Source organism: Buteo buteo, chromosome 21 (assembly GCF_964188355.1).
Source record: "Buteo buteo chromosome 21, bButBut1.hap1.1, whole genome shotgun sequence".
In the NCBI taxonomy this organism is placed as follows: Eukaryota; Metazoa; Chordata; class Aves; order Accipitriformes; family Accipitridae; genus Buteo; species Buteo buteo.
This window is the reverse complement of record NC_134191.1, coordinates 21,345,507-21,358,003: the sequence shown is the minus strand read 5'-3', so window position 1 is coordinate 21,358,003 and position 12,497 is coordinate 21,345,507. Positions and strand designations below refer to the sequence as shown.

General features: G+C 36.9%; 1 protein-coding gene across 3 annotated transcripts in view; it reads left to right on the top strand.

Annotated features, from left to right (window-relative positions):
• CENPP (centromere protein P) overlaps nt 1-12,486 on the top strand; it is a 153,832-nt gene extending 141,346 nt beyond the window's left edge. For 2 of the 3 annotated variants that reach the window (XM_075052768.1, XM_075052769.1), the window contains exons 8-10: nt 8,852-8,931; nt 11,387-11,478; nt 11,798-12,486. In XM_075052768.1, coding sequence (XP_074908869.1) covers nt 8,852-8,931; nt 11,387-11,478; nt 11,798-11,919 — 294 coding nt within the window. In that variant the 3' untranslated portion in view covers nt 11,920-12,486. Of the gene's footprint in view, nt 1-8,851; nt 8,932-11,386; nt 11,479-11,566; nt 11,701-11,797 lie in introns of all 3 variants that reach the window. The other variant, XR_012653817.1, reaches the window with a different exon arrangement.
• Nucleotides 12,487-12,497: the final 11 nt, after the last annotated feature.

Here is a 12,497-nt window from a genome sequence, read left to right as displayed (position 1 = left end):
AACCTAGGTGTGGTCCAGGGTGTCCAGTGGGCAAATATGAAGTCTCTGAAGGCAAAGCGAGCAAGCCTGCAAGTCTTTTCAGCTGTTCTGGAGAAGTGTATTCTAATTTCCAATACGTCTATTTACTATAGAAACAAACATAGAATAAAGCACCTTGGTGCTGTTGCTTTTAGAAACATTGGTTTGTAAATGTGCACACATCATTGGGCAGGAGTATAATTTTTCATAAACTAGTGGAAATCTTTTGCCTCGACAGTTTTAAAGAAATAATGGAGAGAAGACTCATCTCTTCCCCAGTACGAAAAAAAAGTAAAGAAAAAACATCTGCAACTCCTGTCCCCACTAAGTGTTTATTATGTACTTCTTCCTTTTCTTTCCAAGGTTTAATTTTCATTTAATTCTATTTTTCCTCACATTTTAAAAATAAACCTCTAGTATGTATTTAATTTATTCCCAGTCAGCTGTAATTAAGTTGCAGATAAACATACGGTTACCATATGACAAAGTGATACTGAAAGGAAATGCTTTGTAAGAGACACAGTAGTATGTGTACTTGGGCCTGCATAGTGCTGATTTAGCTCTTCTGTAGACATACAGCCTTGATCCCGTTATGAAAATACAAATAGCATGGTAAATTAATAGTCACATAGCGAATAGTGACAAACTGAATCATGTACTGTAGAATCATGGTTGACTCAAGCATGAAAAGTAATGTTATGGAAATGTGAAAGAAGGAAAATAAATGGCAAATGGAAATAGAGTAGGGGCCAAAAAAAGAGAAGCTGTAATCAACTGGAGGATAAAAAGGAAAAAAGAACAAAGCAAAGAAACTTCATTGGCAATTTACTAATGCTACACGGGTTTTGGGCTGGCAGTGAGTAAGACTTCCTCCCAGCTGGTTTCAGGTACTAGCGTAAAGCATTGACTTAACCTTAAGAGGTATTTGTAAGATTGAATCTTAGCAAAGTGATCTATAACTCTTGAGTTACAGTTCTGGTCTGCTAAAAAATACAGGTCTGAAACTAGGTGCATGCAGAGCAATTTTCATTCAAGTAGCCAGCTGTATGTATACTACTGGAGGAAACCAGGCATATCCTGAGCTTGTAAGGAAATTTTGGTAAACAATTTCTGCAAAGATTTCCCCTGTCCAGGTTGGCATTCATACTGTTTTTCCTCAAGTCTGCCCCCAAAATTCTCCTTTTCGCTACTTTCCTCTACTAAAAGGAAAACACACATGTTGGTAGTATCGCTTGTGCTTTTAGTTTTAAAAGATAGGAACTGAGCAGTGTGTGAGATGTAGTATGACTGCCACATAAACAAAACTACTTTTTCATTACGCATTTCTTTTTGTATACTTGTTCTTTGGTTCTAATCACACTTGTAGTTTTGTGTAATTTCCATAACAAGGATAACCAACAGGACTGTTTTACTTGAGTAATATATTTACTTAGATGGGAAGATGGAAGATGTGTTTATTCTGAGACATAATTACGAGTGGTGAAGTTTCATAAATCCATTTTGCAAATACAGTGTTTTTATACCGTGTAATTTAGTTGAAGGGGAAAAGTGCTTTATCTTTTCTTGGTTTCAGTTCCTTTAATTGCCCAAAATGAGAAACTTCATGGTGACTTTTGAGATCCTTTGTTTTAAACATCCAATGTGCCAGTCTTTGAATACTTGACAATATTATAATTCTAGCCCTTGCAAAGCATTTTAGGCAGTTTTCAGTGTAGACATTAAAAAAAAAAAGGCATGCAAGAGCACATTTATAAAATGTTTCTCTTATAATTCTATAATTCATATTTTATTGTTTAAAAACAGGTTTTGTCAAAGTTTTTCTCCTGCAGCAGTAGATATAACAGCTTATTTTCACAGCTAAGATTTATTACAAATCCTAGTTTTTTCAAATTGATATTTATGCTTATCCAAAATAAAAGCATGCTGCCATCTTCCTAAGCATATGCTGGTGATCTGATGAAAGTTGACCTCTGATGTGCTAATAATGTTTGTAGTTTTATGCTTTAACTGAGGTTTAGTTAAATGCACTGTCTGTTTCCTGAAAAGATTACCATATTTTGTTCTAATTTAAATCATTAACCTTAGGTTACAACATTGTTCTCTTTCAGGCACAAACCAAACTGTCTTTGTTTGTCTTCACAAAGCCATATGAAGTGGGTGATGCAGAAGCTAATAGTACACCTTACTTGAGCATCTTGCCCTTAGAACATGTTGGTTTGGACAGAGAACTTCATTTGGTGCTGAGGCTTCAGCAATACCTGTTTCCTAGCATGGATATTTGGGTTTAGTCCTAAAAAAAAAAAATTAAAAAATCTGGTCAAGTAGGGCTGTGTCGATGCTAGGTTTCCTCATGTTTCTATGTCTGTTACTCAAGTCTGACTCTCATTATGACCAAATGGCCAACAGGAAAATATTATTTAAGCACGCACAGCCCTCCCCAAAACATCAGTGTTGTTAAACCAACAGATATTGCAATCAGCCATACTTTTTCTTTAAAGCTAAGTATAAAAGTGAATAGAATTTATACAGCATTATTAGTTTTTTAAAACATCTTTAACATTTTAAGTATGAATAGATCTCTGCATGAGGAGAGGCAATAAATGGAGATTTGCATCTTGTGGAATTACTGTAAAATTATACTAGAGTGCAGAAGGTGGAGATGTTCAAGGGGGGTTTGTGCAGTGGTAGCTACCGTTTGAGAAATACAGAAATATTTTGTGTTACATTAAGTGTTTCTAATGTTCCATATGTTTTAGTATAGAGGGAACTTATAATGAGGGGTTTTTTTCTTGAACCTAGGTATTCAAATTATTTGTGGAATGCTACCTCAGCAATTAGGTATTGCATTTCTTACTCTAATTGCACAGTTCTATGGCACTTAGGGACATGGTTTAGTGGTGGACTTGGCAGTGTTAGGTTTACGGTTGGACTCAATGATCTTAAGGGTCTTTTCCAACCTAAATGATTCTATGATTTTATGAAGATCTATCACAAACTTATACAATGGACAGAGACAGATCAAGCAAGGAGTGGGGACACTAGTATGCTATTATGAGATACTTCCATAACTGGGTTGCTGATTAAATTCCTTGCTCTAGAAACTAAAATAAAAAAAATACTGACTTTTAGTGAGATCCCAGTTCTGCATTGCTCTGAGTTAGGGAATAGCCACAGCATTGCTCCAAATATCAGTAGATAATAATGGTGTAACTCTGGATAAATCGCTTTCTAAATGTTCTTCTATTGCTGTAGTGGAATTCATTTAAAGAAAAAAACAAAAACTTACAAAAATAGTTTAAAACTGTGGATATGTTGTCATGTATGTACGTACGCACAGTAAATGGCTGTACAAGGGAAAACCAGCGGATTGAGGATTCACTGCATCTTCTAATTCTTGTCCCATTGGCTCATTACATACCTTAAAGCAAAAGTCCATGTGTAAAAGTTGAAGTGTAATGTAATCAATACTTTATGTACCAAATACAGATTTTAGATAATACAGAATTTGTTTCCACAGAAAGATACCAAAGAGGATATGAAATGACATATAAAGAATACTTTCATTTTCAACCAAAAAATAGGTGCATGGGATGAAGTGGTTTTTTCCTTCAAAATATGAATGTTTAAGCCTTACAAATACCCCAGGAGCTCCAAAAGACCTTTGTTTCCAGTATTAAGCTGCTGAAGAAACAAAGATTTAAACATGTCAGCTTGTAAGATTTTAAGAGTCTATATTTTACCTGTGCAACTGACACTTCTGAAAAATAAGCGGAAATTCAGTCACTTTACACTTGCATCAGTTTTACATATACAAGAACAAATCTTGACAGACAAAGCTAGTGAATTTAACAATAACTTAATAATTTATGTTGGTGTTGGGTAGTTATTTAATGGGCAGGTGTTTGTTTATTTGGCCAGATTTAAAGCAGTGGAGTGTGCTCGGTTTGCCAACAGTTGACATTGTCTTTATAATTCTGGAATCATTTAAGTAAGTGTAGCGGTCATAACAATGGGTTTCTTTGTAAAAACAGCTAGGAATTTGTATTCCTCCTATTTATCTAATGCTTTCTGTTTGGTGGATACTAAACAAATTGCTAAGGAGACATACTGTAGATTTGCTGATTATGCTCATACATTTAAATTGTAATTACCATGTTTTTTCTTTATATACTTTTTAAAAGCTCCTTTAAATGAAACTTGAGGTGAAATGTAATCTAACATGTAACATGTTAAAACCAAAAGGTCTTTCTGTAGGAATTTTCCCCTTGTCTTTCTGACTCAATAGTTCCAGTTCATCAGACCAGGAGTGTTTTACTGAATGTTGTGATATGGCACTAACCATAGTCAAATTTCAGACCTTTCAGGCTTTGAGCATAATATTTAATGACACTGGTAGTGTTTACAGTATTCTATTAAAAATATGCAAACACTGCCATTGTACGGCAAAAACTTCTGCGTAAAGAACATCAACTTTAGCATGCAACAAAGTTGCGGCATCTGCAGGCAATGGGTTCCCCTTCTCCCTGCGTATTCTAAAGGTTTCAGACTTTTCCAGTTGATATTCAGTTCAAAAGAAGTCTCAAGAAAATGCAACTTTGAGACAAAATCCTTCTCAAAACCATGGCTATCTTGTATATCTTCTTCTGCCCACATTACAGGTTTTTCTTTCATCCTTGTATTCAGATTTTGAGTGTAGATCAATTTATGCAGTGCTGCTCTTACCCAATCAAGCAGTGGAGAGGAAGGAAAGAACAAAAAATGGGATGCATTTCTTTTTAGATACAGTATTCCTCATTTCTTAACCACATTGTATTGGCAGGCTGTTTTGTCTTATCTGTTGAAGTCTGAGGTGCATGTTGGTACCAGAAAAGTTAGATTTCTTGAGAAATTTTTCATTGACTTAGGGCTTGCCACCGTGCTTTAAAAATACAGGAAAGTATAAATCCTTGTTATATTTTCATGTTGGTGACAGCTGTCTGACAGGATAAAATATTTTAGTTAATTGAAATGCATTAACAAATGTATTGTTCAGTAGCTAAAAATGAAACTCATCAAAGCAACTTAAATTACATTTCTAGAAAGATAATTGATTGAAAATGTATGCACAACATTCAGTTTATGACAGATTAACATAGTTTGTGACATGAGGATAAGAGTTCTTGGTGAACTTAGCACCAAATATTTTAGCAATGTGCATTCCTGAAGTTACGTTGATGTTGTTATTTAAGGCCTTGATGCCACCACCATATGTGTGACTGCAGTGGGTGATACTATGGCTGTAGCTGAACAAAACATACATATAAATCACCCCCAATCAGAGCCTAAACATAGCATCTTCGGTAAGTTTAGAAGTAGCTTACACCTGTGGAGGGACTCATAGCAGCATGACTTGCTTAGCACTCTTTTATATACAGTCCTTCTTGCATAATGTCAAGTTCAAAATTAGTAATGAGTGATTGTGAACTATTTATTGTTCCATCTAAGAGCAGAGTAGCGTATTTTCTTCGTAAGTGGGTTTAGAAGCAAATTTTTCTGCTTTTAGTATAGCTTCTGCCTTGCCAATTTTGCTCTGCATTCTTAGTTATGGCTCTTAAGCTGAATAACTTAAAACATCTTCCTTAGAAGAGTTTTAGTATGCAGAAAATTGCAATGCAATTTTCAACAGCTGAAGAATAATAGATTTTGTTTAAAAAATAGATACTCCAAGTGTGTTCACTAGGATGGCTCTGTGTGTGTGTGTGTATGTGTAAACTCTGTCATGGGAGAAAGGGAAGACTGTGTATTCCATCATGATGGTCGTCCCTTTGTGATTTGAGACTATTTCTGTTTCAGACAAAAGTTCCCATAAGATTCCCTGCTTGGACTCCTGAAGGAGCTGGAAAAACAATTTCCGTCCAGAAGTAATAATAGCATGGGCTTTTGGTTTTGATCATAAACTGACATTTAAAAGTCATCTGAGGAAAGATATTTCTTTATTAAAGTCAGGTTTTGCTTAATGCAGTTGTAGCTGATCTTTCCCATCTGGTGTCGCACTACTTGATGTGCTATCTTTCAGTTGCCCAGTGTCCACTTTACAAAATCCCATAGGAGTTACAGACTCCCCCAGGAGACCTCTCAGTGGGTTGGGTCATTCTGTTACCCTGCTCATTCCTCGGCTTTTCTTTTCCCTGGGGAAAACATAGCAAAGTTGCACGGCAGAGAATATGAGGTGATAATCTTGTACCCACAAAGTATCTGGAATTGTAGTTCTGTCGGGACTATTGCAGCTTGTGCATACTGTGTGCCTGTTTTTTTGTTTACGTGCCAGACCCCACATTTTACCTGTGGGATATAGACATTACATTCGATATGTGGAACCTGAAAGGTAGATTGTGTGACTGCATTTCCTGGGTTTTACTCCCTAAATTGTCAGTGTTTAGCATTGCTTGCTTAATCCTGGGTGCGGTAGTTTTACTTCCTGCTTCTGCAGCACCATCGCTCCAAGGAGTCCCCCTTCGGTGAGACGGGCAGACACCTCCTCCCTGGCTCTAGGCGAGGTACTGCTTCATGCTACTGTCATGACTTCAATTTTAGCATGTAATATGCCTGAAGAGAGATGTAGGTATTTGTGTTTTGGCTTTTTGTGTGTTTTGTGGATTGCTAAGATGTGATCTTTCTTGCTAAGAAGCTGGACTTTATCCCAAATCCTGTGAATTTCATGCAAAATCAGATTCTCACAGCATTCAGATGGATTGCCAAACCCCTGGCATTTAGGGCCCAGAATAACTGCTTCCTGTGTGCAGAACTCACCAATGCACTCCCCCCCAGGTACAAGGAAGCTTTTAGACAACTGAAAATTACACGCTTTGAGATTTCCTTGAGATACCTCTGGTTTCTGTACAACATAAAATACCACCCACTAAAATACCATGGGGGTAAACGCATTGTGATTATGGCAGCTACACAGGAACTCCCAAACAAGTCATGGGTGCATTTTACAGCGGTTTGAAAATTGGAACTCTTATCTAGTTCCTCTGATCTCTTTTCTCTTGTGATTCCCAGAGGCCTCAGGATGGGTGGATGAAGATAAAACATGACTCAGTGTTTAGCTATGGTATACTTGGGTTCTCTTGTAAACGAGGAACTCAGCTCTTGAGTTCACCAGATACAAGTTAATCCTAAATTTCTAGGATTTGCAACCTGGAGCATGAGATGGCTAGATTTTCCAAGTCCTGTGATATCAGACCAATGAAGGCACATAATGAATATCAAAGATATGGGTTATTGAGAAGGAAAGCCAAAAAAACTTGGTTTATGTTGTCATCAGACGAGCATAATTCCACAGGGAGTAAAGCTGAAAAAAGATCACTGTTCTGCTAGGCAAGTGACCTTAGAGCAGCCACGTTTTCATGCTGTAACTACTGTGCACTTTGTGGCCCCTTATGTGTCTTTGTTCCCAGGATAGATCGTGGCCTTTATCCCCATGGTAAATACAGTACTAGATACTTTGTAGAAATTAAAACTGGCAAATTCCATGTGTTTTATGTCACTTGGCGTTCTGCACAAACCCCCTTCAGTTTGTCATAAATTCCTAAACCAGAGCAAGGTCACATCTGGTAGCAATTTCAGTCTGCCAGATGAGGCGTAATCCTATAAAACCGAACTCATTTTCTCCAGTGCTTTTCAAAGACGAGCTCTCCTGCTCCTTTTCCGTAAGACATACCACTTGCCCTGTGAGCGCAGTAGAATGATTTAGGCTGACAGATTTTTCACACTTTATAAACTGCAAGTCTTGGAACACAGCTTTGTATCCAGTACATCAGACAGTACAAGCAAGTAACAATGTTGAAATCTTCAGGATAACAGGCTGTGTCTAAGTTCTGTTTTCTTTTGCAATAGCATGTCCCTGCAGGATGCCGTAATTTGTGTTCTTTCTCACTATTTTGATGTATATGCATCTCTTCCCACTGAGTAACCTGTCACCTTACATACTGCATACAGTATTTAAAGAATTTTAAATGAATTTTAAATTTAAATTTAAAGAATCCATACATAGCTACTATTCTGCATTTCTTTTATGTGCTTTTAAAGTAGTTATAGCAAAAGTTATGTGTCTTAGGTAATTCAAGATACACACATTGAAGACTAAAATATTAGATGCACTAACAAAGTAATGGAATTGATGATCAATCTTTGCACACTGTAGTAACTGAGAATAGCTCTAATTCCCAGTAACATGGAATTTTAATAGTAGTCAGTAGTTTTATGCTTTATCTTTTTCCATTGTGCCATTATATTTTGTTAATAGTGGTTATTTTGGTATCTCATTGCCTTTATTATTTTATGCCTTCAAAGTACTGTATGGAACTCAGTGATCCAGTTTCTCAAAAGGAGTAGCAAACCAGAGTGTACTAGTAAGAGGTTTGGTGGGGGTTTTTTTGTGAAACTGTGATGTATTATAAGGTGTTATTAAATCAAGTTAACAGAACTTAGTTAAAAAAATATTCTTTCAAGGTTTCCTACGTCTTGCATAAGGACTTCTAAGGCCTGTTTGTACAGGTGCACGATACTGTTTTGTTTGTGTTTTTTTTTTCTCCGAGGTAACCAAATTTAAGTATCTCTTGATACCACATGAATGATACTAAAACCACCAAACCATCAAAACTTAAAAAGCATGTCAGAATTTTAAACAATTAGTATCGTTACTCTTAACTATTTAACTATTAAAAATGCAAGCTAAAAGTGGCAGCATATTAAAATCCACTGCAATTGGAAAGCACTAGCTAGAAACCACCTTGTCTACTCTGATTTTTCTGACCTAATTTATACCCTTTTATAACCTGTTTATTCACAGGGCAAATATCCTGACATTGTAACCCTTCCAGAAGGACTGCTGGGGGATTATATAGTTCTAAGGAACCCTAAACATTCTGGGTAAGCCAATAAGTGCATTTCTTGATTTATGCAGATATAAATGATTGTGAAATGCGTATTGACAATCTATATACATAATCAATCTGCTTGAACATTAAGTCACTCTTTGCTTTATAATGCCTCTAAACACAGGGATTAGATGATGTGTGTTACATTTTAGGGCTATAGCCCCACATTAAAAACACTAGGAGAAAAAATTACCACCACCACCCACCAAATATATATACACAGGTCATGTGCATGTGGCCTTGTTAGATAAGTCAATCAATTGTATTGCTACTGTGTGTACCCACTCTTTCAAAAAGCTAAGTGGAAAAAAATAAAGGGCTCTCGCAGGCTTTTAATTTGCATTTTAAGAAAAAAAAAATCTATTACTGTCTTGGTTTGGAAGCTTATGCCACATGAAGAGTCTAAATTCAAAGTTTAGGAATATGGGATGCATCCTCCTCCTCACGCATCAGAAAACATCAGGTTTGGCTGGATTTGTTCTGTCTTGGTTTTCTTTCCGCATTACAAGACCAGAGCAATGGGCAGAAGAGATGCTGAGGCCAACATCCCTCCTACTGTGACTGGGTGGGCCACTGGCAGCCATCCTCTATGAGATAGGGCAGGATTTTCCCCCCTTGGGCCTGAACAAAGGAGCTTATCCGTTCTTGCAGGCAAAGGCCAGGGTGGCAGCCTGTCAGTTACAGCTCATACTTTCTTCTGTGCTCGGAGGTACAATGAGCACACAGCACAGTTCTTTGGTCGTCTTTCCACTGAAGAACAGAGAGAAAATCACAGTTGGCATGTTACTGAAAGCAACTGCAGCTATATTTTCCCATTGTTTTAGAAGGACATCAGTTAGATGGAGGGGATCATTTCACTGCCATTTATGATTATTACTCTACCACACATGCTGGATTTGTTTGGGCTCCCTGCTAGCATGTTCTGGCAGGTTTGGGTTTTTAAATTGAGTAAAAGAAAAAAAATCCTTGAAGTTTTATGTAAGACAATATAATTGTCACTGTCAAGAATTCTGTAAGGGCCAAGAAAAGTAACTATTTTGTGAAGGGACCAGACCATTCCCTTCTCCTCTTACATCTTTGCTATAATATGCATTAATTTATATGGAAAAAACTGGAAATAAAGCATAGCTCCCTCCGTCACATTTGTTTGTGGAACCAGCAAATAAACCATAATAGATAGTGCTGCCTCAGCACTGTAGTGCCCAAGCTGCTCTTTAAAACTGAATGCTTTAACTCTGAGATACATTCATTCAAAATGAATTGTTGTTGGACCATCACAGTTAGTTACAAAATAAGCTGTTTTATTTTACAGTTTCTCTTCATGTTGACAGGTGTCAAATTCCATTACACGCTCCCTCTCACCCACAATCACAAAATACAAGAATTTAAAAATCATTTCAGTGGGTTGGTAGAAAATACACTTGCATATTAATTTGTTTGCAAAATCCCAGAACAAGCTGTGCAGAAATTCTCAAAGGATTTTTAACAATGAAGTGGCAAAAGGCTGACAAATTGTATTTAAAGGAAACTTTTACAGTCATGATTGGTCAACAGCACTGAGAAATGACTTGTTATTGTGCAGATCAGCTTTGGATTAGGAAAGCCTTCCTTGCCATCAGGAATACTCCTAAAAGCAGGGACTGGAGGGGAATACAAAATGCAGTAAAAGCAGATGGGATGTTACAAAGCAGCAGAACTACTATGACTGTAGTTCTAGAGTAATTCCTGTGTGTACTTGACTAGACAAACTCTTCCCCTGCAGAAGCCAACTGCCTAATTGTTCATTTAGTGTGGTGTAGTGATCTTGTCCCACTGCAAAAGCTGAAAATTATTATTAGCCTTGCAAAACCATCAAAAATACTCTTGAATGAGTAGTGATGGTTATTTTTTTTTTTTAAATTAAAAGCAACCAAATGCAGGAATCTAGGCCTTGGATATATTTATCCCTGTGTGTTATTCTAACAATGCCATGTCTAACAATGTCAGGGTGGGCTTTACTCCAAACCTATTGGAACACCACTATTCTCATCTGTGTATCGAAGCACAATAACTGGCCACAGAAATTATGCAAGGGGTGGGGCAGGGAGATGCACTCTCTCTCATTTTTCTTTCCTCTCTTACTTTTTACCACTGCACTAGGGCCACTTACTGTTCATGAGAGACATAGACAAGAACCAGGGGAAAAAGCCCTTGAGGTTGAAAATTTGAATGTACCTGGAACCTTTCCTTGGCAATGGATTACTGGTTTTCCTTGGTTCAAAGAGAAGTAGTTCTGGTTCCCAAATACAGAGCTGGGCAAGTTGCATTACGTGAGGTGAATTTTGTTAAAGAGCATAATGACCATGAACCTCCCAATACTGTACTTTCTGCTTTGAAGAAACCTTTAAAGATCTTTAAGACAGTTGCCTAGTTAACACCTAACTAACTTTTCTGTGCACATGATACAGGTTTGAATTAATGATTGTCTGGAAGATACATATAGATGAAGAAGGGAGAACTACGCCTGTTCTGGACCTTCTGACTAAAGTACCAGAGCAAGGTAACATCATTCACTCCAGAGACCATTTCTGAGTTTTTGAGTAGAATGCCTGTCCCCTTCTTTGCCCAACATACATCTCTCTCTTTAGACAAAAAGGAAATACATCTTTGCAGAGCCCAACCAGGCAAACAAAGCCCAGTTTAGCAAGCAGCTAAGCTTCACCTCTTGTATAATTTAAAAGGGCTTACAAAAACAAGTATGTCTTCATCTTCCAGACAGCAGGTAACCTGTTTTATCCAAAAATACAATGCTGACAGCTACTTTCAGTTAATAGTGCAACTGTTTGAAAATAATGTTCATTGTTACATTTTTCTTGCAGTCTTGGAGCAGAAGATGGCAACTATTGAAAATGCACCCGCCTGCTTCCGAAGCATGCTGCTTCTGTTTGGGATTGAGGCAGCTCTCGAGAATCTGATCAAAGTGGTTGGCTTGGAAAAATGAATAGCAGCATGACTTACAACAGGTAGCAATTTCAAAAGTAGTTTTAATTAAGATATTGTGTTACACAGTCTATAATTTTATTGAATATAAACATTAAGTTATTTTCCATTTAGAAACCATACTCATAAAACATGCTATCTGTACAATTATGGCACGTTATATATAAATTGTCATGACATGAAAATAAATACAGCCATTTAAATACAAAAATGCCAAATAAAATAGTTACATGTACAGAGTGATTCCATTATAAATTTATCTTTCTGAATCATTAATGTACCAGAGTGGTTTATCTTCTTAACATTTTCTAGATACCTGGAAAGTGTTAAAAGATCATGCACTGTCAAAATCAAGTCCATAAAAATCCATTTCATTTCACAGCTCTTTAAAAGTACAGTGATTTTAAAATGACAAGAGAACAGTAAGAGACTCCTAGAACAAAGAGTTAAATAGCTTTCTCATTAAATTAGGGTGGAAGTAGACAATTTGAAGATTTCAAAGACATACTATGCTTTAAAAAAAGGGGGGAGGGGTAACTCTATGAAGTAACTTTTTTCCACGATGTAAGTGTTGAGACA